The sequence below is a fragment of the Glandiceps talaboti genome, chromosome 4, assembly GCF_964340395.1.
Source record: "Glandiceps talaboti chromosome 4, keGlaTala1.1, whole genome shotgun sequence".
NCBI lineage: Eukaryota > Metazoa > Hemichordata > Enteropneusta > Spengelidae > Glandiceps > Glandiceps talaboti.
Genome location: NC_135552.1, coordinates 13,596,388 through 13,623,808, shown reverse-complemented (window position 1 = coordinate 13,623,808; position 27,421 = coordinate 13,596,388). Strand labels below are relative to the sequence as shown.

The following is a 27,421-nucleotide window of genomic DNA, read 5'->3' as shown; positions in this document are numbered from 1 at the left end:
GATCCAATATGGCTGCCTGGTAGCCATTTTGTTTGTGAATTTTCATGTCCAAAGCCATAACTCAGACATGCTTGAACAGATCTCATTCAAAGTTGGTATTAGGACAGTGTTCTATGACATACATGTGTATATCCATTTTTGTCGTGATACGATCCAATATGGCTGCCTGGCAGCCATTTTGTTTGTGAATTTTCCATGTCCAAAGCCATAACTCAGACATGCTTAAACAGATCTCATTCAAAGTTGGTATTAGGACAGTGTTCTATGACATACATGTGCATATCCATTTTCGTTGTGATATGATCCAATATGGCTGCCTGGCAGCCATTTTGTTTGCGAATTTTCATGTCCAAAGCCATAACTCAGACATGCTTGAACAGATCTCATTCAAAGTTGGTATTAGGACAGTGTTCTATGACATACATGTGCATATCCATTTTCGTCGTGATACGATCCAATATGGCTGCCTGGCAGCCATTTTGTTTGTGAATTTTCCATGTCCAAAGCCATAACTCAGACTCCATTTTCATCATGATATGATCCCCCATACCCAACCAATCCTTTATTGTTGGAGGCATATTCCATGTCCAACAAACATATCTAAGTCTGTTTGTTTTAGGTTCACAAATGTTGTTGCGTGATCAGAGTAGTGATAATTCCTTAAAACCCAATTATAGCGGGACTATGTCATTATCAATGACTTGTTTGTGAGTAGATTATCACTACTTTGTGTGTACACATACATGTAGTTCTGTGTCCATATGTATCAAGCTTGTGCTCCAGTTGTGAGTAGGTTGTCATCACTTTGTGTGTACAATAGCCTACATTGTACACGTACATTGTATATCCATTTGTATCAAGCTTGTGATTTATTTGTGAGTAGATTGCCATCACTGTACATGTATGTGTAACTCTATCCATTTGTATCAAGCTTGTGATTTATTTGTGAGTAAATTGTCATCACTTTATGTGTACATGTACATGTACATGTAGCTCTATCCACACATACTTTGTACATGTATCAAGCTTGTGATTCATTTGTGAGTAGATTGCCATCACTGTATGTGTAGCTCTAAGACTATCCATACTATATGTATCAAGCTTGTGATTTATTGTGTATAGGTTGTTAGACCAATATGTTACATACATGTATACACATGTATATGTGTAGATTATCATTACTTGTGTGCAGACTTCATAAATGCTAGTACATGTAGTAGTACACAACTTTCATTAATTAAGAGCTTCTCGAGACAGTAAACACCAAGCGTAGTCTCTGGGCTATCAATGTGCCACATGTGTTTCGCTTGTCTACATTTTTCAGTGAAACACAGATAACACATACAATTCATATAAATTAGAATGTAGAATTCATTTTTTAAAAATCAAAATATTTGTAGGTTGTCATGAATTTGTGTACATGCCCATAATTTAGTGTGACCTCAAAGCCAACTTGACACGCCACTGACGTACACAATTTCTAGTGACGCACCAAAATTTAGTGTTCCCCTACATGTGTATCTCTTACTACATTGTACAAAATGTATGTGGTGACTCACAAGAAATGCCAATTTTTATCATACTGACCCATAGCAACAACATTTGGCTGTCATTAGAGGGCACACAACCATAATGGATTCAATTGGATTAAAAGTCATGTGCAATAAAGAGTTGTCTTGTAGGGCTCTGAGCTGTTGAAAAACTTGGCCTTAATAAAAAATGATTGTAGATAATCCATGGCTCTGATGATAAGATAGCACAAGCTAATGATATGATAAGATATATGGCATTGATATTATAGTTCCTAGGATGACTCATACCGAGGTTTAGTTACTTCTACATGTACCTTGTATTGAGATTATCATGTAAGAGGGGTATTATTACAACAGCGAATTTATAAAGTGCCAGTTTCCACTACGATGTAGAGTTCAGAGATGCTATACAGTTAGAAATTATAGAATACTCTGGAGAATAGATATGTCTTTATGTTCCATTTTACTTAGCTATTGGTTTTTGTTGTATTTCCAATGGCAGTGCATTCCATAGACAGAATGCACGCTCGCCTGCCATGTGACAACAGGTTTGTACTCAGACATAGTCAAGTGATATCATGGATTATGATCTCCTTGGACTGAAACAAGAACAAATGATGATTTCAGAATTATGATTTACCATTATAGTCCAATACATTGTATCTTAGTGTGCACGCCCCTCCTGAGAAATAGCACATGGAGAAATGCAGATAAAACTGAATTCATACTTTCTGTTTAGTTATCAAATATACAAGTGTGTGTGTCCATATGTACAAACACACATACATCATACATGTACATGTATATTCCATATAAAATATGTACATGTACACACAGATATATAAATACACACACACACACACACACACACATACATACATACATACATACATACATACATACACACACACACACACATACATACATACATACATACATACATACATACATACATACATACATACATACATACATACATACATACAGATGTACATATACATCGTACAAATGTATGTATTTTGAAATGTTTTCGTCAACTGTATCAATTTCTTAAAAGCTAAATTAACTATTTTGACTTCCATGATTTCCTTTGAATTTTCCAGTCATGAATATTGATTCGTGCTCCAGTGCTTCTTAAAAATACATGTATATAGAAAACGTGTCTCTCATCATTAAATGAAAATGACAAAAGTCTCGCATCATTAGATGAAAACTACAAAAGGATGCACGGTTACGGCTTCTCATTGTATTCCAATCTTCTGTTAGTAATTATGTTACAAAATCAACCAAACAATGGAGCAAACTAATAAGGCCTAATAAAAAAAAATTGTGTGGTTCTATTTACACTCAATTTTAGAATAGGTGGGGTAGGTAGATTTTTTTTTTTTTTTTTTTTTTTTTTTTCTGTGTGAGTGTCTAGTTCAGGTTTTCCATTGTTTTCTAAATTGTCTCTGTGTTATTTATTTCTTCCTGTTAGATGTACAGCCATTACAGATTTGAAGAATTTTAGAGTCTTTTTAAAGTTAATAGCAGTTTCCGCATCCACTATTTCTCGTGAGACTTCACAATTTTTGCGATTTTGTTATTTTTTCTCGAATACATAAAAAAAAAGTTGAGGGTCGACAGAGAAAAGCTACATAATGTAGGTGGGGTCGGGTAACTGGAACCAAACAATTATTTTTTTTAGGCCTAATAGCTATATGAATGTGAATGATTGATGAGGAACTATGTCGATGTTGTACCATACACATAATTAGAATTCATTCTCTGATTGTAGACTATATTCAGATGCCTATTGTCAAATCAGTGAATAATTCAGAGTTTTCAGACAGTATCAATAACATCCTGTACAGAGATAAAGGTATGGATGGATGGTATGAATCGAAAACATCAGTTTCCTAGAGTTTGAGAAAATCTAAAAATCATTTTCCTAGAGTCAGAGATGATATACAAATGTAAGTTATTGTCCAGAGTTAGAAACAAGAAAAAAAAAATTGGTTTACTAAAGTAAGAGATGATATATAATGATTTTCCTGGTGTGAGAAACAATCCAAAATATCACTTTCGTAGTGTCAGAGATGATTTATATAATTTTGCGGGAGCCAGAAACGATTGAAAATATCACTTTTGTAGAGTCCAAGATGATGTATGTCACTTTACGAGAATCAGAAATGATAAAAAAATATCACTTTCCTAGAGTCAGAGATGATATACGTCATTTTCCGGAGTCAGAAACAATTGAAAATATCAGTTTCCTAGAGTCGGACACTCAGGAAATGGCGCTTTAAGTTAAATGCAGTCACGTTGAGCTCCTGCATACACAACATGCCTCCCAGCTAGGTTCGATGTAAAATAAAATTATCGTAAACATGTTGTGTCTTTGCAATTTGTATTCTCTGTGTGTGTGTGTGTGGGCGATGTAAAAGCCATATTAATGTTGATTTGTTGCCTATATCGTTTTCTAAATTATGATTTCATTCAGTTGACCTCAGAGTGCTAAACGATTTAAAGCTGTACCAGCTACAATAGGGAACTTGCAATCCAGACTGAGCATGCTCAGATGCAAAGGACTATGGGATTATCTCAATACTTAATCTGGAGCTACTGATAAAATTAACCTCCCACAATTGTCAGGGTAACTATGAATTGATTACTTGTGGTTACAAGCAATGTAACATTATTGTTTACAATACTATTTGATTAGTATTTATTATCTCATTTCCCATGATGCAACATTCAACATGGCAGGTTTGCAAGTTCCCTATTGAAGATTATTTTTGAAAATGTTTTGTTAGGTACAATAATTTACTTGTACTATCGTACACCCTGAACTTATTGAATCACCTATGGGTGAAAGTATTTGTTGTAGCTGTATACATGATAAACCAAATCAAATTGATTTTTGGGTCCACACCCAAAAATCAGCACCCTCAATGGTGATCATGATTTAAACCTCTTATTGCAATACTAGTGGATAAGATCGATCTCAGATTACAATGTAATATGTGCAATGTCTAATTATTGGTATTTTAACACTTTTCAGTGAATATATTGTGGTTGTTTGACAAAAATGACATTACAGTTACATGTACAACCAATGTAGTTTTACATAGCGGGATATTCAAAACCAAGCTTTTACTCAAGATTAAACTTGTCACTACATGTACACCAATAATATTGACCATTGATTAACAGATACAATGTCTTTTTGTAATTAATTGACCAATTTTTAGCGAGTACTTGTGTATCTTTGTTTTAACTTGATAAAAACAATATGCCTATAGCAGCTTATAAAATAAATAAGCCTACTAGAACTAGAAACAAAATGATGATGCAAAAGTATATGTAATAGCATGTGTTGATTACTTGCTGTAGTATAAAATCAATTTGTTAAAATCAGAACTGTTCCATAACAACCTGTATCATAATTTATTCAGAGACATTGCAAGGTTTGTTAAAATGAAGTGTTGGTATAGTGTTCAAAGCATGGACTCTATTGGCAATATCAATTTGGGGGACATGAAACATGAAAAGGTGTTTGTTATAACAGAATGTTTACAATAAAGAGGTTACAGTGTATTTGGGAATCTCACAGATAGTGTTCATAGTGGGGAGGTGGGGGGGGGGCATACATTGTTCATTAGAGTATCTGAAACTACTGTTCTGAGTGATGTACATGTACAGTATGTATGACTGATTGTGGTCCATATTATCACATTTATGTCAGGATATTGAATATGCTATGTGTAGACCTTCACTGATAAAAAACAGACAACCTTGTAATCAGTATTGGTTCCAGAACCCAAGTTGAAATGGCTAGGGAATTCAAGTAGCTGTTACATGTAAAATCTAGCCACTTTTAAAATGCCAGACTTTCAATCCCAGGTTCTCAAATTAATGTTATCAATGTTGACCATAGAAGATTACAAAGTATTGTTCTTTAGTTCTGTACCAACATTCTCTGTAGCTTTGCCAGATAACATTTTTCATGCCAAAATGTTAATCCTGATCTGTCGGTGATCATGACAACAACACAGGTTATCATTTGTAATGCAGTCTAGTAGTTTGCCAAGTCATGCTGTGTGTAACTTTTGCTAGTCCTAGTATAATCACATCATCAATTATTAACAATATTGAACTAAGAGAAACAACACTTATGTAGACTGTACATGTGATTTATCACTTGGTGCACCCAAGACGGGGTTGACTTACTTAGATTAAGAAGACAACATCCCATGGCCCCCAGTCTTGTTCTACTGATATTATTGTAAAATGTTCACTGTCTTGTGGCAATATATTTTATATCCCAGTTTCCCTGAACACTTTTTGTATTAATAGTCTAACAATATTTCAATCCCCTCAAGTGTTGACTCAATCTGTAAAATGGCAAAATGTTCAAAGGCCAGATATTCCGACAGCCTTTGTGCATACAGGAATGATAAACCCCAACTGGTGTCATCTGGAAAAGTTAATTAAGGAATTGGGCCTGTCTGTCTGTCTGTCTGTCTGTCTGTCTGTCTGTCTACAACATGTATCTGCGTGTATATGTGTGTGTGTGTGTGTGTGTGTACATACATAATGATATGTACATATGTATGATACTAAACATGTATACTGTCTATGTATACATGTATGTATGTATGTATGTATGTATGTATGTATGTATGTATGTGTCTGTCTGTCTGTCTCTGCTCTGTATATCAGGTGCCATGCATCAGCTGATATTGTTCAAACTTGGTAGATGGTAGCCAAGTACTATATGGGGGTCATATGCGCATGCTATTGAAACTTGTGTATCAAATTTGAACAAATTGCTGCCATATTTGTTGTAAAATATTGCCATTGTGTAGAATAGCTCAGGATTTGTAGTACTTTCAGCCTATTTGGAATATCTGTATAAGTATAATTAGCTATTATCTCTTTAATGTGAGGTAAGACTCCTGTACTTACAGAAATGTGAATTCTAATTTTATTTTGCAGGTGCAAATAGTATCTCTAGATGAAGAAACGTCAGAATTTATTGGAAGGAATATCTTTGATCACCCTTACCCAACCACCAAGATTATGTGGATTCCAGACAATGTAAGTCCATGGAGACTAGACTATGGGATATATTATAATAAGGGAATTAGTTATCGCTGATTATTGTTGCATGAAATTTATTTTCAGAGAATTATTTTGATATTGATTTCATCATAGCGGTAATGAGGAATCGGAGAGAAGAATGAAAATGATTCACTTAATAGTCCCACACAGACATGTACGCTCACATCTGTTATATATGTCAATGGTACAATTTGACCAACTTTCTATTAATGTATGTAAATTTGTTCTGAATCAGCCATTGTTGAAGGACTGAAATTACAAGTTAATGATGTGTAACAGTGAATATTGATTGCATGGTTTAATGATGTATGGTCAGATTGCAATCAACAGAGATCAAAACATGGCTTGTGATGTGCTACAGACATTACTAGCCATGCTAACTGCAAGGAGTTTGATGTATTGGTAGAGCAGGACAGTGGGGATCCATGCTAACTGCATACATGTACAGGACATTTCGTTTTCCTATACAGTAGAACAGGACAACATGGAGTCCCTGCTTACTATAGGATATTTCATATATTATACTGTAGAACAGGACAGCATGGATTACATGCTAACTGCAGGACAATTAGTTTCTTATATTGTAGAACAGGACAGTATGGAATCCATGCTTACTATAGGACATTTCATATCCTATACAGTAGAACAGGACAGCATGGATTCCATGCTAACTACAAGGTATTTCATTTCCTATTCTGTAGAACAGACAGCATGGATTCCATGCTTACTATAGGACATTTCATATCCTATACAGTAAAACAGGACAGCATGGAACCCCTGTTTACTAAATGGTCTTTCATTACTATACCTGTAGAACAGGACAGCATGGATTCCATGCTAACTACAAGGTATTTCATTTCCTATTCTGTAGAACAGACAGCATGGATTCCATGCTTACTATAGGACATTTCATATCCTATACAGTAAAACAGGACAGCATGGAACCCCTGTTTACTAAATGGTCTTTCATTACTATACCTGTAGAACAGGACAGCATGGATTCCATGCTAACTACAAGGTATTTCATTTCCTATTCTGTAGAACAGGACAGCATGGAACCCTTGCTTACTATAGGACATTTCATATCCTATACTGTAGAACAGGACAACATGGAATCCATGCTACATGTAACTATAGGACATTTCATATCCTATACTGTCGAACAGGACAACATGGATTGCATGCTATTAAACTAAAGGACATTTCATTTCATATACTGTAGAACAAGGCAGCATTGAATCTATGCTACACCTAACTACAGAGCATTTTTGATGTTATTTCCCCAGACTGTATTTTAGTCTGATTTAAAATTAAATGTCCATATTTCCCACTTGAAATTTCTAGTCATACAGAATATTAGATATAGTCGTTATCGCTGTAGAAGTATCTCCCTGGGATTAACATTTCCTGGAATGATCATATTTAAAATCAGACACGAAGAGTGCATGAACTGATGGCGGTGTGTTATTTCCATGAAGAATGATGTATCCACCCTATCTGAGGCTATGGTGCATTTCCCTGAAGACCTCATCTTGTTGCTCTTGGCTTAATGCCATTAGACAGGTTGATGGTTTCGTAAACTACTGAACACTCTCCGGAGACTATTGCCACAATTACATTGTGAAATTACCACGGTGGCTAGGGAAACAACACATTTTTTTCATTTGTCCAGGTTGTGGCTGACAGGAGAACTGAATAAATTTGGATATCTTATCTTCTGAGTTATCCTCTGTAGACATGATATTCCCTATCCAATCTGTGTATTTCCAGAAATTACTTCATCCAAACATGGCTGCTGTCAGAATGGTGAACTGTCCCATTGTTTTTTTTTTGTTCATTAATGTGTGACGGTGTACTGGGATGTATCAAAGAGGCTCTAAAATGGAAATATTTTTTACGGATTTATTTTTCAGATTTTCAGAAATATTGACGAGCCCCACCCCCTACCCCCACTCCCTCCTGTTTATCGTCAGCATGTCTACAGAATGTGAATTGAAATAGTGGGTCTGTTTTCAAGAATATTTACTCACATACAATTTTTCTGACCCTTAAACTTAAAAACTGTATTTAAGGTAGTAATGATATAGGTCATGTGGTATTTTAAATATGTGAAATGCACAAACTGTAGCATGTATAATTATGAAAACAGATAAATAAAAAAAAAAGATTAAATTATTATGTCTGCTATGTACATCAATGGATATTTGCCATAGAAAGACCCAAACTGTCACTCCAACCTATCTCTACCCATTGTGTACATCATGGCACTGAGAGAAATCGACATCTCTCATCTGTTCAAATTGTAACCGAATACTCTGTCATTGTATACTAATGTTGTCATCAGACAGGGCTTAACCAAGAAATCCACACTCCTATATCTGTGGGATTATGTCCTTTGTTTTGTAATAGATATTTCCAACAGGATGGCTGTCATGCCTTATAAATACAACAACCAAAGCCAATCTCCCAGTGGTGATCACTTCCTTAAACTCAACAGGGTCACTTCATTTCCTTGATTTTAAGTTCCCATTTCATGAAGATTAAAATATATTGCATGAATTCAAAAGCCAGCCACTGCGCATTCCCAGAGGCCAAATTACTCTCCATAACTAATCACCAAGGAAAAATGAAATGACAGCCACGTTGCAGTTGTTAGTTGTGGGAAATCGTTAGTCGACGGGGACAAGTATGTGCGTTAGAAAAGCTTTTATGTGTGTTTGAGACTTAGGAAATCGCTATTAAACTGTCTGAGTTTAAAGTGACATTTGACAAGTGGACATTATGGAAAGAGAAATACAGTGAGAGTGAATTATATGGCACATTAACAGGGTAAAAGTAGTGAGAGATCTTTCAATGGCACTTACGGAGAGACAGATACATCGTACATTATACTATAAAGCTTAGTATTGGCTGTAAATGTACTGTATTCAAGTTATTTCTATCAAGATTGTATTGTATTTGTATGTATGTGTAAATATTAATTATATTCATATGTTATTGTAAAATGATTCTGTATACTTTGATATCCAAACACAAATGCAAAGTCTATTGTACCAAAATTTCAATTATTTGTCAGTATTTATAAACAAGGATACTGTCATGGAAAATCTGTATATTGGCAGAACAAAAACTGTTATGATCACTGCCTGGAGGGGGCTGTAAGAATGACACATGTCCGTGCATGCATGCATTCATCCATGGACAGCCATACATGTATCTCTGACACCCATCATGAGTCAATTTCAATGAAACCTGGCACAAATGGCAATCACTATAGTGTAGAAGACTTGTTGGTAACATGTAATGATTCCATGCCAGTATCTTGCATGTACCAGTTGACACCACATGTAAATGCAATGTACATTTACCACATAATCCAGGAATCATTTTCTAATTTGCTAGCCTATTGTTATCTTATGTTAACAACCCTGGTTAGCCAGACAACTGAGCTGCAAACCTTTCCAGAATTTAGAAACAAATGCTGGCAGGATTTTTTAGCACCATGTTAGGTCTACTACTTACTCAGTGCTGATCCTGTGTTAGCATGAAGCTAGCCTAATGCTAGCCTAGAGACTTGTCTATCTGGCTTGGCAATGTTGAGTCACATATATGTAGCTAAATCTCTGCTCTAGCATGAAGCTAGTCCAGTGGGAAAACTGCTGTTACAGTCGAAGTATACATTATTTACTCTGATCTAGCCTGAATGAAATCTATGTCACCTGTTCGATACCATGGAAATGAAATACCCTGTCATGAATGTTGATTCCAGGACCATGCATTCATTGCCAGTATATTTAATGATAAAGATTTTGAACACACTGACACATTATTTTGTTTCCAACAGAAGGGTGTATTTCCTGATCTGGTTGCCACTAGTGGGGATTACTTGAGAGTATGGAGGGTTGGAGATACAGATACAAGATTGGAATGTCTTCTCAACAATGTAAGTTTTGTTGTTTGACTGTTGATTTCAATTCACCTGCTCTCTTTTGATTGCCTTCAGGACAGCGAACTTCAAGCTGTCCTCCAGCTGATGACCACTAAAGTGGTTGTAGTGTTGCTAAGGTGTGGGAACCCCAGTAAAGCAGCCGGTAAATGTAAAATATATCTTGCTGTAGCTGAACCTCTGTACTTGGGTAAATTTGACCTAATGGGTCAGTAAGTGTTTAAACCATCTTAGTTCACAGCAGGTGAAATGTGGCTGAACTCTAAGCCACACTTCCACCAGTGTTTTTGCTAAGGTTGCCATCAGTGTTTTCCCTAGGGTTAGGGAACCCCTGTAACAGAAAGTGGGGGGGGGGGGGGTACAGTAAAACTTGGATGGTTTCCTGTACATTGTGCCATAATTTTGGTGGAGAACCCTAGTACAATGGCAAGGGAACTCAGGTAGATTTTTTCCTGGTTATTGCCCTTAACAAAACACTGCCCACCCACCCATGACTACCTAACTACCAGCATTGCCACTGCTACCAAACCAAATTTTTGGCTGTTATGTGAAATTTTGATCTAAAGATGTTTGCAATGTTGATGCATTCCATTTAATGACTATACAGATGATTGGTGATGTATCAATATACATGTAGTTATGTTGGTACTGTAAGTTTATCAAAATGTAGGAAATAAATATTGAAGATAAGGGACAACTTAGGCAGGATGAGAACTCATTCACCTACATTAGATTTATACCATACACAAACCAAAGTATTGTCTTTGAACAGAAAAATATACCCAGGTCGTTCTACATCTTGACAACCCACATGACACTGGTTTTGTGGTTTTCAAAAGATAAATTACAATGTTCCAAATCGCAATTGTTTTTCCAGATTTTTCGAAAATTTCTCCTAAGGAGGTACAATTATATTATTCCCAATATTTTACTTCATTCAGGAGGACAATACCCAAGGTTTTGTTACTCATTTATCTAGCGGACGAGTAATAGAAAAGGCCCCCTAAGTCACTCATACTTCAGCTGAATGAATAAAAATATTGGGGAACATTGTCTAAATGTACAACCTTTTGCTGTATGAGGCAAGGTTTATAAAAAAAAAAAAGTCAAATCTTCCCACTGACTTTATTCACAAAAAGATAGTGGTAGATAGAAACATGTGAAAGGAAAGATTGACAGTTATACATGTAGAAACCATTGGGGTAAATGAATGAAATATAGAAACACTCACAAAAAAAGTGAAGTTTACAGATTGAATCATCACTCGGACATCTGTGCATTGGATTCTAAAAATACAACATCAAACCATTGATGAGGTATGAAATAATGAATGTACTCCTGAGGTGATTAGGTAGATCAGAGAGAAATGATCTAGGATAACATTAGGAAATAGAATTATGGATCTTTTTCATAAAAAATCAAATGAATTTTTGCAGATTATAGAGTATTTGTAAACATAAATTCTTCATTGAGAATAAAGATAGGAAATAGGATTAAAGTTCTTTTTAAAATCAAAATCAAATTAATTCTGTAATACAAATAAAGCAAATTTTTTTAATAATATGAATTTTCTTATAATATAATTATATACAGGTTGTACAAATAAAAATCAAATTAATTCTGTAATACAAATAAAGTAAATTTTTTTATAATAATATAAATTTTCTTATAATATAATTATATAAAGGTTGTACAGTATTTTATAAACATGAATACTTTGTCTAGGATTATGGTAGGAAATAGAAATATCGATCTTTTTTCATGAAAATCAAATGAATTTTTTTTCTGAAGGCCTAAAAAATTTGTGTGGTTCCGATTACGCTCAATTTTAGAATAGATGGGTAGGAGATTTTTTTTCATGTGTGAGTGTCTAGTTCTGAGGTAGTTATGTTTTCCATTGTTTTCCATATGGCCTCTGTGTTATTGGTTTCTTCTCATCCGATGTACAGCCGTTACGGATCGGAAGAACAGTTTTATATTGTCTTTTTAAGTTGATGTCAGTTCCGCATCCATTATGTCTTGCAAGGTTTCACAATTTTCACGATTTTATTATTTTTTTCTCAAGTACCTGAAAAATGTGTAGGGTCAACAGTGAAAAACTAGGTGAGGACGGGTAACTGGAACCAAACAGTTTTTTTTTTTAGGCCTAATAAGGTGATTAGGTAGCATTGGATGAAGTATTCTTTCTATTAATGTAGACCAAAGAACTAGATTGTGAAGTAAAGTCAATTCTGAATAACAAGTTTATGAAATGACCTGAGATTGGTTGAGATTTTGCTACCAAAGGAGATATTTTAATCCAGTTTTTGCCCTTAAAACTAGAGACATAATAAGATTTGTTTGAAATATGGTCTGTTTTTTAAGCCTTACGAAAAGAGTGAGTTATGTAGTCATGGTAAGTAGTATGCAGACCGAACAGCTTAGATATTTAATTTATGTAGCTAGAAGACATTTTATAGTGACGACTAATATTCTATTACAGTGTCAGAACCAAATATCAAAAGTCATATTTCATACAAATATAATGAAAAGATTGATTGTGATAATGTCACCATTGTCTGTGACTCGGCTCCGATAAAAACACTGTCGTCATGTGCGGTCCAAACAAAAAAAAAATAGAGAGGACAATTTTAATATCATGTGTGGTCGGTTCTACTCGTGATGACAAACTGTTACCGAGACAAAAGACTGCAGGGGATTTATATTCCTGAAGAAAGAAGATAATAGAAACGTTTGAATTGCATGCAAAATAATTGTCGCCATATGGACCAAATTATACTGTAATTCATGAATTATATATTTAGCTATAGGCTAGACTGATTCATTTCAGCTAAGCACTGCAGGCTATCATTCGGGTATCAGTCCTTTTATTAAGCTAATAATTTACTGCATATTCCGTCTGCTAATACATGGATGTAGCTAGTAGAACTCTAGGTAAACAGTACTTTTGTAGGTCTAATTTTTTTTTCCTCGTAGTATTTGTCAAATGTAATGAAGTGAATCCAGCGAAGCAAACTGACAAATTGTAATCTATATATGTACGTGTAGATATATATATATAAGCATATCAGGTGAACTCAAGTCATGCAGTAAGATTTAGTTCAACCACAAGAATTGTCACTGTTAAGGTACTCCCTAAGTCAACCATTCTTGGTAACTGTTAGACTACAATTTTTGCCACCTAGGGAGTCGTAAGAACCAAGCTTTTTTTTAATGAGCAAAGATACAATGAGTCATGCCTCCTGCCCTATCAGCAACCACTTCATATGTAGTGGGTTTCAATCAGGGTGGAATGATACAACGTATCATGATGATGTTTGTGTCTTTAATTATGTAAATAGATAATAGTTTTTATCTAAAGTATGATTTTATGAAAGAGAATAATTGTGTGAAGAAAAAGCTGCATCTTAGGGACAATCGCACAATGTCGCACAAGCTCAGCAAAGATGTTTGTTTAGGTCAACCCCCCCCCCCCCCCCCCCCCTTCACCCCTCCCCCCTTCCCCCTAAACGAACGTTCACAAGTGTGACTTTAACCCTTTCATTCCTAGAGACGACATTGGAATAAATAGAAACTTGATTGTAAGAACATTTTCTAAAATTTAAGAATATTACTTCATTGGGAAGTAATATTTCTTGAATTCTGATCTAAAATAAAGTTGATCTTTTTCCAAAAATTACAGAGAAACAAGAATTTTTGTTAAAAAATTTTGGCGGGAAAGTTTCTAGTCCTGAAAGGGTTAAACATTTATATATGATGTTGTGTAAACTGTGATGAAAACTATGATGGTCACACCAGTACGATCGATCTAATAATGTAAAAACATGACTGTAAACACAATTTGAAATACTACCAGAAACCCTGCACCATATCTCATATCAGAAGTAAGTTTTTATCAACTTATCAACATCTCAGTAGTAAATACAGAAGCTGTTATTGAAGGAGTGAAAGTTTTCCATCGAAATATGGATAGAAGTACAAAAATGAAGTTCAGCAATTGCATTGATGCCAGAGCCCCTCATCCCCTAAATGAACGAAGTTCGCTTATTGAGGTTGTGTGACATTGTGTGATTGTCCCTTACATTGTTATCAATACAAACCCCTTTACAACTATAAAGATGGTGTTTCAGGTTGTAAGAATGGGTCGGGCTAAGACGTACCCAACAAGCAGTTTGTGTTTGTTTGTTTGTTTGTTTGTTTGTTTGTTTGTTTGTTTACATTAATGGTAGAGCAGCTGAGACTCTCTCAGCCATAATAACTTGACTAGAGAAAGTTTATTCTTGATAGTAATTAAACAAAAAAAAGGAATATCTGAAAGACTGCAGTATACACCACTAGTAACTCATGAACAATTAGATTTCCATACAATGTATTAGTAAAACATTCATTCACATTTTATTTATCAACAGTATGTTTTCTTGATTTACAGAATAAAAATTCAGATTTTTGTGCACCACTGACGTCATTTGACTGGAATGAGGTGGACCCTAATTTACTTGGTACGTCCAGCATTGATACGACGTGTACGATATGGGGCCTCGAAACAGGACAAGTGCTAGGGAGAGTCAACCTTGTATCAGGTCATGTCAAAACACAGTTAATTGCCCATGACAAGGAGGTTAGTACACAACTGCTGTGTAGTTTCTTATTCTAATTGTTGATTTGTTACACTTCAGTATAGTTTTACAAAGATACTGTATCATACTACTTCCCGTGGGTTTCCTCTCGCCATTATTGTGTCACTCCTACAAATGGCTATATTAATTTATATTACGCCAAACACTTTGGAATGGTCAAGTACTCTGTTGTGTCGTTTACATAAGCAGATTACTTGCCAACTCATTATTTGCATATATGCTGCCTCATTTGTCATGCAGATTTTATGGAAATGCATTTCCATATCTTGAGATAATGATTGGTCCCTCAGAGACAGATGCAGATTACCTAGTTTGCATATTTATAGATTCATTTGTCATGCAAATTTTATGGAAATTAGTTGAATTATCTTGATATGGTTATTGGTGCCCTGCAGATCATGTGAAGGTGATTCCACAGTGGGCATTCCCATATATAAAAGAGGTGATTTAGAAACTGCTCACTACGCAAATTTATTATGAAAACTTTCTGTAATCTTATTACACATTATTCTTATCACATGTTTTCCTCTGGGGAATCTGAATGCTAGGAGTGAATGAGTCACCATGTGAAATGAATGATAAGGTTAATCTTCCAGATAAAGTCTCGTTTATAAAATCTCACATCAAAATATTGAAATAGCAGCATAGATTTAATAAAGGTAACATCTACCCCCAAAAAACTAGGGCTGGTTAGAACATGCCTTAGATCCCTAGAGAATAAGAAATTGAGTTGAAAGAATTCATGTCCTATGGATTCATAATGCTTATGTGCTTGTTGTAGAGTGCACTGTACAATATCTTACCCACAACTCTCTCTAATGGGTATGTTTGGAGGTTCCTTATTTAATAACTTCTTCAATAATCCATACTTTTCAACATTTTAAGCATAGTAATTAAGTTTAATTAATATGTAGCAAAAGGACGCTTAGGAATAAAAAATAAAGTTCTAAATTTTGTATGAAAATGTACTAACAACTAAATTAAGCATGTGCTGTGAATAAAACACTTTTCAATGTCAAAGTGTCAATAACTTGGGTAGTCAGTGTGTATGATGAGTTTTAGTATGTAAATTTCTTTTGTCATACCTATTCAAATAAATCTATATCTTTGGCAAAGTCATAACAGGTGCATATATTTTCCTTAGTTTCGTCGCAAATATTCTTCATGTCTTTCAAGAAAATCTGCTGACAAATTCCTAAAATTGCTACTCCTACAATAAATCACTGATACCAGAACCGATGAAAATGGGTATTCAGAGACTCATTAGTGGCAATTCTACGCTTGCCAAATGGAAAAAATGTTTTTACAAAACCCTATACACTGGTGAGATTTGTCTGACTTCAAGGAGATGATGTCCAACACTACAAATCAGAGAGAGTTGTGGGTAAAATGTTGTACAGTGGAGTGAGTCTATGCGCTTTCTTCGTCATAGATTTAGATATATGATGACAATGAAATTAATGTCATGTCTATTAATCAGTTGTCTCATGTCAATTGTTTCTTGTTGATAGGTCTATGACATAGCTTTCAGCCGAGCAGGAGGAGGTCGGGATATGTTTGCGTCAGTTGGAGCGGACGGCTCTGTGCGTATGTTTGATTTGCGTCATTTAGAACATTCCACTATTATCTATGAAGACCCACAGCATCATCCGCTGTTACGGCTTGCTTGGAATAAGCAAGATCCTAACTACCTTGCAACAATGGCTATGGATGGATACGAGGTAAATAAAAATAGTCAAGTTTACACCAATTTTTCATAGCTTGAGCATGACAAAAAAAAATTAAGATTCCATGAAATTCAAATCAAACAATTTGAAAAAGCCTGTTCAATACAAAAATAGTCAAAGATTCAATCCGTTTTTGTCATCCGTTTTTGTCATCATGTACTGCTTAAAAAAAACAAAAGTTTTACCAACTTTTCTTGAAAACAGTAAAGGTTCGTTCTAGTTCTTTAGTACGTGCATGATGAAACCCAGTTTTTCCTTGCCAACACTGAAAATGTGTTAACCAAATTGACAGTTTAATCATAAGTAAATTTGTGTTTTTCCCTGCTATTCTGTAAGACCCTAAATAGCTTTGTTGGGGTCTAGAATTGGTATTCTTTTCACGTTCTTATAGAAAGCCAAATAACTATGCTAGTTTGCCTATCTCTGTAAATGATAGTGTAAGTGACAGCAATCACAGAATTTCCCATAAAATGCCATAAAACTATTTAGTGTAGGTTGTATCAACTGTATACTGATTTCTCTCTATGTCTGCCCACTACTATACCATGTTTCATTAGCTTCTAAAGTACTCGTAGAGTGAAGTTGTGTGTATGGACTACCACTCATAGCATATATCACTTATTGTACCAAGTACCTGCTAAAAGTGATTTAACCTATTTTCGTCAAATTTTTTGTCAATTTTATTTCAAGTTGAAATATAAGTGTAGACCCATACTCTGTTAGAAATAGTAATATAAATGTATTTGTTTCATTTTTTTATACGTCATTATCTTAGATTTGAGGATGCAATTTGTGATTGTAACCAAACTCTCTAGCCATGTCAATGTATTTGTTTCTTTGTAAGTGTAGAAAATGATTATCGTTGATGTGAGGATGCCGTGTATGCCAGTAGCCAGCCAGACTCTCTAGCATAGAAACAATAACAGAGATGCGTTTGTTTCTTTGCATGTGCTTGTCTTTAGACTTCAGGGTCCCCGTGTACACCCATAGTCAGGCTCTCTATTAGCTAGAAATAATAACATAGATGTATATTTGTTTCATTTTGTAGGTGATTATCTTAGATGTGAGGGTGCCGTGTACACCTGTGGCCAGACTCAACAATCACAGAGCATGTGTGAATGGAATAGCATGGGCACCACATTCATCATGCCACATTTGTACCGCAGGTATGCCACAATTTGTAATGAATGATATATTACATATTCCTTGCATAATATTATATATATTGTCCTTGTATTTTGTCGATACATAAACCTGAGATATTTGTCTTGGTTTGACATTGTTATTATATTCAATTTCTTTCGAGGGGATCGCACAATTTTGAACCCAAGGTGAGATGAAAAGTTCAACTTTTCAAAGCAAAATATGAGAATTCATATACTGTAAAAAAAAAAAATGCAATGTGCCAGATAGTTTATATCTGGTTAAAATGTGAAAGAATCTTTGATGTCAAACAAATAGAAAATATTTGCCAGAGTATTTTTGTATCTCAGCTAACTAACCTGATGAGTCTTTGACTTCATACAAAGACATACCGGTAGTTGGATATTATGCCCCAATAATTTTCTTCGTTCAGCCAAGGAAAATACGAGTGACCTATTAGGACCTTTGTCACTACGAGTCGCTAGACAGGGAGAGTAATGGCAGTTTGAACATTTTGACTCATATTTCAAACACAGCAGAACCAGTGATGTAGGCTCGCGGTGTCGTGACATAGATGCTCATTGTTGCGAACTAGAATGACCAGAGTATATATTCCATATTTTTTATGCAACTTGGTTCATGCGTGGTATAAGAGACCTTGTCACTACGAATTGATAGATGAATAATAATGAACCCCTTAGGTGACAGGTATTTTTTTCAGGTTGAATGAAATAAAGATTGCAGAATGATCTTATTATACCTCCTCAAACATCTTTATGGAAAAGCTTGAAAAATAATGTGATTTGGAACGTTTTGACACCTATCTTTTGCAGAACCAATAACAGTTGACGCAAGTTGTTGTGATGTAGAACAACCCGGGTATAGAACCCTTATTTATTGTTTGAACATGTTCAACTTAGCTTGTGTGTGGGTATTAATTTGACTCTGTTTGTATCGCATTCCAGCTGATGACCATCAAGCATTAATCTGGGATATCCAACAGATGCCAAGAGCCATAGAGGACCCAATACTAGCGTACACAGCTGAGGGGGAAATTAACCAGATCCAGTGGTCATCCACGCAGCCTGACTGGATAGCAATTTGTTACAATAATTGCCTTGAAATTCTCCGAGTTTGAAGACTACTGTAAAAAACAAAAAATGATCTGGTTCAACTCAAGGAATCTGTTTCTTATTTCTTCCTCATATTGGAATTGCTTCCACCTGACCAGCTTGTCAGTCTCGCCTCCGATTTTAATGCTGCATTTTGACGGAGAAATATTGCCCAATCAAAATGTCACTCTTAGAAGGTCAAATTTTCAAGTCATATTGTAAAGTTTCCAATATAGATAGTACTGTATAGAGGCTCCTCAGGTGTGTATAAAAAGTTTAGCAAGTCACCCTAGGTACATGTATATTTCATAGTTCTCTGGCTACTTACTCAATTATGACTCTTAGGTATGTCTTTGTAATGTATGGTGACTCCCTAAGTTAGTTATAAAGATTGCCATAGGGTACTGCCTGGCGTAAATACCGTCTCCTAGAGGGCACTACTATTTTTTTTTTTACTTTAACACTCGACTTATTTTAATTAATTGTATATATGTCCGTCCCAATGTATGCCACAAATTGTTCAGAATTCTTGTGTTTCAAAATTATTGCAGCAGTGGTCAAAATTTGAAGTGAAACGAAGATAATGTCTGAAACATTGCATGATTTAGTCATTATGGTGTTAAGACTAATCATGAATTATATCGCCATAGTTACTGATAGGTCTGGATTTATGATAAGCTGTGGAATACTGGTCTGAACAATTGGTCTGTACCCAGATTTTCATTTGACCTTTGACCTTAATATAGATGTATTTAGTCTGGTATTACTATCAAAGTGAATATTCACAAAGTTACATTTTTGGTCCCTGATTTCAGTTAAGTGACTGACAAGCTAGTCTGATTGATTGAAGTGGCCCTCTCTCTTGTCTTTACCCAAGACTTTCAAACCAAATAATTCTCATAGCAGAGAACATTCTAGTCTAGCAAAATTTATCACAAACCAACTCAAAACATATAGTTGTAGTTTTTACATGTAACAGTGAAACAGAGAGAGAGAGAAGAGAGAGGGGCCAGTACATTCTTCTCTGATTATATCTGATGCAAAAAATTGAAATCTCTGAGTTCTTTACTGGATGTAAAAGTGAAACTCAGCATATTTTTTTTTTGCTTCGAATGATTGTCTTTTTTGAAGTTCTCACGAATACTTTCTTTTTCACATTCACGAGGGCGCCAAACTGTATAAAGTTGCTGTATGTAAAGTGCAACAAGCTTTGAGAATATTAATACTATTATTATTATATCATTGTTTTGATTGTGAATTGTAGTTTGAGTCAAGCAATATTTTATATATGGGCCAAAGAGAGAGTCTACAAAGAGTTAATAGAGAGGTATTTTAAGAATTTTGTGCAGCTTTAATTTTTAGGATTAACTGTCTTTTCGAGTCAGTTGTCAAGTAAAAAAAACAACAACACCGGCACTAATATTCTAGAGGTTTTTTGATTAGCAATTTATTCCCCAACACCCCTAATTCTTGCATATAGTGGTTTGACCCTATTGATGGTTATCCCATTGTGCAATGTTAGAGGGGTTGATGGTACTACATTTTTTTGTGTTATCTCCTGTTTTTGTTCCTCTCTTCAGTATTCTCTTTTTTTCTCTCTCAAAAAAAATATCAGAATATACAGTATTTGAGATGTTTTGGATGCGGTTGACGTGTGGTTTGTATTTCTAAGTTTTGTGTGGAAATTACATGTACACTATAAAGTAATCACAAGGAGTAGAACTTCCTTGCATAGTGGTCAACCCGTTTTCACCAATGAAAGAGCAGGCCGGTGAGGGCAGAGTGACATGATGTATTTTACAGTCCACTGGAGTATTGCATATTGTAACATACATTATTAGGAATGAGTGCATCCAATACATCTCAAATACTACATATTACCATCCGTTCCTTCATCTCATCTCAATACTATTTGATATCATTACACAGTGTATTCCTCATGCGTCCATGCTGAGCAAACTTCCCAAAAATCTCTCAGCGTGGTGACACATGACGAATATTGAACAATTTTTTTTTTTTTCATCTTAGATATGGCACAATCGACAAATATACATGTTACATAATTTTTATTGATCCGTTATTTTACAAGTTTACATTTACTGGTTTCATATAGGTGTAGAAATTTATCTAAAAGTGTATTTTGTGACGTGAATCTATTCACCAAGACAGTTTTGTTATCAAGTATTTTCTGGTGGTTTTTTTTTTTTTTCCCCAAAATCATTGCAATGGATATCAGCATATAATTACGAAAAAAAAAAATCATTGTCAAAGTTGTATGGTATTGATAACAAAGTCATAAAAATGATAGCAAGAAAGGGATTTCTATTTTTGCATAGGAAAAAGGTATTCATATCATAACTGTTGTTATTATTATTGCTGTTATTATTATACTCATGTGGTATTTTATCATATTTTGCGAAAACAAAAATATGTCATATTTTTAACTAGATAGTTGGGTACGATAGACTTGCTAAGCTTTGGAGTAATGTAAGTGCCTAATGTTAACTCAGATTTATTGGTGTATTTGGGCATTCAAGTTGTGTGGGTTGTTTTTTTTTATCAAAACTGTGCCAGGTTTTTTTATATAGTGTAATTAGTACTATGCCTAATATCAAGTAAACTGCCTTGAATCAGAATTTTGATTGATTGAGTAATTGATAAAGTTTCTCACTGTGAACTGGTCATGTGTTTCGCAAGACTGAATGGTCAGGTCACTTTATAACTAGCATCCACATGTTGGTTGAGGGTCAGCAGACCGGTCTATGGGTCTATAATTTGCCAGACTGAATAATAAGCCGGTCATTTGCAGTTGTGCCTGAACTGTGGTTGAGGCCAAGTAACTGGTTCTTGAAGTAACTAGTTCTGGAGTTGATATTTGGATTGACAGAATAGGACAGTTGTTTGGAGCTATACCTTGGAGTTGGGTTGAGACCAAAAAGAGTGGTCTTTGAGGCTGTAATTTCCAGACTGAATTAGGTAGTTGTTTGGAGCTATGTCTTGACTTTGGATTGAGGCCACTCAGCTTATCTTTGATTTGCCAGTCATTTGGAACTTTACCTTAGCTTTGGATTGAGACTACTCAGCTGTCTTCGAGTTGCCAGTCATTTGGAACCGTAGCTTTGGATTGAGGCCACTTGGCTGGTCTTCGAGTTGCCAGTCATTTGGAACTGTAGCTTTGGATTGAGGCCACTTGGCTGGTCTTCAAATCTGTAATTTGCCAGACTTAATAAGCCAGTCGTTTGGACCATACCTCAACTTTAAGTTGTGGCTCAGAGTGCTCAATGTTGACCGAGCTGCCTGGCCTAAGTTTTGCAAATGTAGTAGTGTGTACAATAAAAACCAACAAGAGCAGATCATTTTGTGTCTACATTTATGATTTCCATATACATTATTGAAAAGTTTTGTATTCAGATCTGAATTGTTCATTTGTATTCAGTCAGTTTTGCCAAGTCAACGGTGTGTTCAGATATATATTACCCAGAGGTTTCCATCACCCCCCCCCCCCTATTTCAGAACTCTGCCTGCCTTTAGCACTGCCATATTCAGTGTCAAATCATATTCCCGACATAGTGCAGGGGTTTATCCAGTGATCTCTCATAAACAGTATGTATTAATCAAGCTAATAAGTTCTTTGTTTTGTGAAATCCCTGTGGCTATTCAGAACACATTGTCATCTGCAAGGATGTCAAGGCCTGTATTGTCTGTACCACTGTACATACTGTGTCATGTTACAGGGCTTGATTTTGTTTGCATGGTTGCCATATCATTAGTTGCCATGTCAACCAACTGTACTGTGTGTGACATGATTTATGAAAAGTTCAGTTTTGAAGTTATAGTATAGAAAAAACCATTATCACCACAAAACACACAAAAAAAGCTACCAGATATCACTGAGATTCAAAGCCCTAGAGAACTTTTTAGTTTGCTTGTCAAATCATGTTTTACATGAGTTTGATAATGTTTGCAATTTAGAACTAAGCAATATGTTTTGCCTTTTCTGTCCACATTTTTTGTTTGTTATGTACATTTTAATATCAAAATCGAAGAAAAATCTCCTGACATTGAAATATTCTGTGATGGAAAACTTAGCAAATATAGCAAGTATGAGAATGTCATTCCCATAGAACCAGTGAAATCAGACACTCTTTGTAGCTCAAATTTGTTTTGAAGTCATTTTTATGTGCTCTGTTCATAGTGAGAAACTACTAACGATACTTAGAGAATAATTTATTAAAGACTTTTTCAAATTGTTTTAATTGTACAATCAAATTAAACTTAGGTAAGGGTTTCTGTATGATGCCAAATGTAAGAAGCTACCTGTCATGGTAAAATTTTCTACCAACCAATCTGATGTAAAAAAAAAAAAAAAAATGTTGAATTTTTGATGACTAGGCAATGTAAGATACTGGGTAAATCGCTTTCTCATGCTGTTGCTTTGCAAATTTTATGAAAAATCACAGAAAATTGTGCAAACCACAGATTTTTTTTGCCAAATATGGTCAGGTCACTAAAGAAAAGTGAATCAGGTTTGATTGAAATCCACCTTTGTGCCAAGTTTGATTGTACCAAATTTGATTAAAATCACATTTGCACCAGGTTTGATTGAAATCTCCTTTGTACCAAGTTTGATTAAAACCACCTTTGTAACAGGTTTGATTGAAATCTCCTTTGTACCAAGTTTGATTAAAACCACCTTTGTAACAGGTTTGATTAAAATCTCCTTTGTACCAAGTTTGATTAAAACCACCTTTGTAACAGGTTTGATTGAAATCTCCTTTGTACCAAGTTTGATTAAAACCACCTTTGTAACAGGTTTGATTAAAATCTCCTTTGTACCAAGTTTGATTAAAACCACCTTTGTACCAGGTTTGATTGAAATCTCCTTTGTACCAAGTTTGATTAAAACCACCTGGAACTTGGCTATGGAAGAACTGTTGATGAACAGGTGCACATTTGTAGATCCTGTTACGCCAATCCTACTTTTTCTGTTGTGCCCACTTGGGTAAAAAAAAATGTCCATACTTCACAAAATCAGCTAAGCAACAGCAAGAAAAATGCTGCCACCAATGTATCATACAGTCTAGGGAGGGTAGTGATATTTTTCAATTTGTCCAGTACAGGGGTCTTTCTAATCATTAGAGTACATGTGTGTATGTTTGTATACTATGTATGAATTAAAAAAACCTTGTAATGTATATGTATGAATTTTTACACTAGTTGATATTTTTAGGTATAATGTTGTAGTCTTGTTTGATAGACGTGTGGTGCTTGCAGTCTGACATAAAACCTATCCTTTACTTGTACTCACATACTCAGGAGTCGTCAGAGACTTTGTTCTCTGTTTTGAGAACCGAGACAGGTCGTGCTTTGAATAGCTGCAGACATGTGACATGTCACCCAGTTGTTTTTCTTGCTTTTACGAATATTGTCTCAAAAAGTGAGAAAATTTTCTCCAAAGTGTGTTTTATTGTTCTCTGAGAGCGAAGTGTCATTATTTACCATGTAGCTTTTTTGTAGCTATAGAAATATATATATATATATGTATGTATTCTTACCATCGATTTCATTATGTATGTTTCCATTGTTTTAACTAGTTCATCTCTTGTGTGTTGTCCTCTCTATTGCCTTCGTAGGTCAGCTGTTTCAGTTATTTATAAGTAGATTTTTCTGATGATTTTTTTTTTTTGGATGATATTTCATGCTGGCTATTGTTGCCTAAGAACTTCGTTCGTACTCAGAGTAATAATTCTATTTGAGACTTGTATTTTTCAACATTTGAAATAAAGTATATCTTGAAAGTGAAGAATAATATGTAGCGGTATGTCTATTTTAGCTTAGTCTAGTTCCTATATGACACGTTACGATTACTACAATCATCTCCACTCATGTATAGGGAAAGTCATTAATGTAGCACATAAATCTGTGCTACCCCTGCTGGGTGAAGGGTAAACGACACGTCAGTAGTAATCCATCACAAATTGGTAGGCAGTCGCAATTGGTTTGTTCCTTTGACAATTGCTCACCGAACTCCACCTCTCCAGTATGAAACTGAAATCACGTGGGGACGTGATAACATCATCACATTTATATGAACACAGTTGGGGGGGGGGGGGGGGGGGGGTTAGCACAGAGTTTTGTGCTAGAATGATGACTTTCCCTATACTAGACTAGACTAGAGTAGATGATGATAGTAATATGATCGTCGTATAGGAACTAGACTAATTTTAGCTGGAGTGAACTGAGGTTTGTAGTAATGTGGGCCTGGTGAAATGTCAGTCCGTGTTTGTGTGTGTGTGTGTCTTTCCATAAGCTAGACAGCGAATGTTTACAAAAGGGATAAAAGTGTGGTAGAGCAATTAACACATGATGTGTACTCTAAACTTTCGGAATTAAAATTACACAACATTTATAGTTATCATCGTTATAGAACATAAAAGCGGTAAAAAATGTGGGGCTTGAATGTCCCAATTTTGTTGACAATAAAGATATTGTATGTACTGTATAATCCCACTGATAAAAAGGTGATCATCTCAGTTGTGTATTCTTGAAAGGTAATGTTTTGAAGAAAACTCCCCCATTGAGACATGTTTGCCACTAGAGGGCGCTGTTCAACAAAGAAGCAAGTCCTCCATTCATGTCCTCTGTGCTATTTGTAATTTGTTTACATGCAAGATTTACAATGCTGTGAAAATTATAACATGCTCATAAGGATAGACAACTTTATTTAAAAAGTCAATGTTGTGTACGATAGTCTCGTCCTGACAGCACTCTTTATCACCCAGGAAAGACATACCAATAGATTTAATTGGGTTAAAAGTACCACTTGTTCAGCAAGAAACTGGATGTGTAATTCTCAATTTATAACAGCACCAATATCTAATTCAATCAAAGTAAGTTAATTCTATGAAATGCTGATAACTTTTTTTACATTTTGTTACATTTCCTTTCATTGATTCATCCTCCAATAATAATAATAATGTTGATTTTAATGTAGCGCTTTACAATTAGTACCCCTGGCACAGATCTATAGCAACACAACAGCCCATTACTTCCTCAACTCCCTGGGGAGCATACAATCCATTGCAGCCTCTATAAGCACATAGAATTAAGTCCTACATTTGTACCAGGTCCTAAATTATAGAGCAGAGTTGACTGAGGCACAATTGTGGTTCAAATCTTGCCCAAGGACTTTAGCCATTCAGAAACAAACGACAGCGACGAGGTTCAAACCTGCAACCTGCAGATACAAAGCCGGTCACTCTAACCATTCGCCCTCATGACTTCCAAATACATTTACACCATTCCAACTTTCCCCATTACAGAAAACCAGTAAAAATCCCTTTATTAGCTATTAGGGTGTTTATTATTATTTAAAACCTTTACATGTCAAGTTCTCAACAGATTGGAATTTCCCTAATATATGGATACAGCTTCACAATAGACTGATTTCCATAACTTGCCAACATTTACAAGGATTCACAAAGGAATTTCTTTTGCTAAGTGGCACAAGCCGATTTCATAACTTTTTTTCTAAAATGAGAATACTTACATAAACCCTCAATTAAACTATTCCAGTATAGTACTAACATTGATGCATGCCTTTTATGATATTACAATTGTCTTCAAGCATTGTTAGAACAGTTGATTGTATAGTAGGGATGCCCTAGACATTTTTTGATACGTATTGCATTTCAATACTGAAGTCTTGTGTTTTATATATATATACACATTTATAATTATCCATTATTTTTGCTTTTGTTGTTTCTGTATGTTGTTTTTGACTCTAGATAATGTATTTTTTACATTATTTCATGTCAAATAAAATATACTTTACTATACTATGATAAATTACATCATTGGATCACGTATATATTATTATATAATATCTTAATACAAAGGTTGAGTTTCAAATGCAATCAATAGTGAAATGTTCTTCAGTACATTGAATACTGCGAACACCTTTAAATATAGGACGACAAATTTAAAACATGCCCTAAAACAGTACAGACTCAGCTTGTGCCCCTTTAATGTTATCCTACTACATAAAAGTCTGAATATTTTAAGACAGGACCTCTATTATGGTTTCGGTTTATGCTGTGATAGTGATAGCCAAAACCTGTATAAGAGAAAGTTGCCTTGACTCTTCAGAATGGACATGCAGTGGTCACAGTGTTGTTACTTCTCTATTTGTGAGATAGTTCTCACTAAGATGAAAAAA

At 35.0% G+C, this 27,421-nt stretch overlaps 1 protein-coding gene across 2 annotated transcripts in view; it reads left to right on the top strand.

The window, feature by feature from the left end:
* Positions 1 to 19,708, top strand: part of LOC144433533 (DDB1- and CUL4-associated factor 7) — a 42,526-nt gene extending 22,818 nt beyond the window's left edge. Inside the window, exons 2-7 of one of the 2 annotated variants that reach the window (XM_078121842.1) lie at positions 6,513 to 6,614; positions 10,486 to 10,581; positions 15,014 to 15,202; positions 16,733 to 16,942; positions 17,997 to 18,114; positions 19,057 to 19,708. In XM_078121842.1, the coding sequence (XP_077977968.1) occupies positions 6,513 to 6,614; positions 10,486 to 10,581; positions 15,014 to 15,202; positions 16,733 to 16,942; positions 17,997 to 18,114; positions 19,057 to 19,229 (888 nt within the window). In that variant the 3' untranslated portion in view covers positions 19,230 to 19,708. Of the gene's footprint in view, positions 1 to 6,512; positions 6,615 to 10,482; positions 10,582 to 15,013; positions 15,203 to 16,732; positions 16,943 to 17,996; positions 18,115 to 19,056 lie in introns of both variants that reach the window. The other variant, XM_078121841.1, reaches the window with a different exon arrangement.
* Positions 19,709 to 27,421: the final 7,713 nt, after the last annotated feature.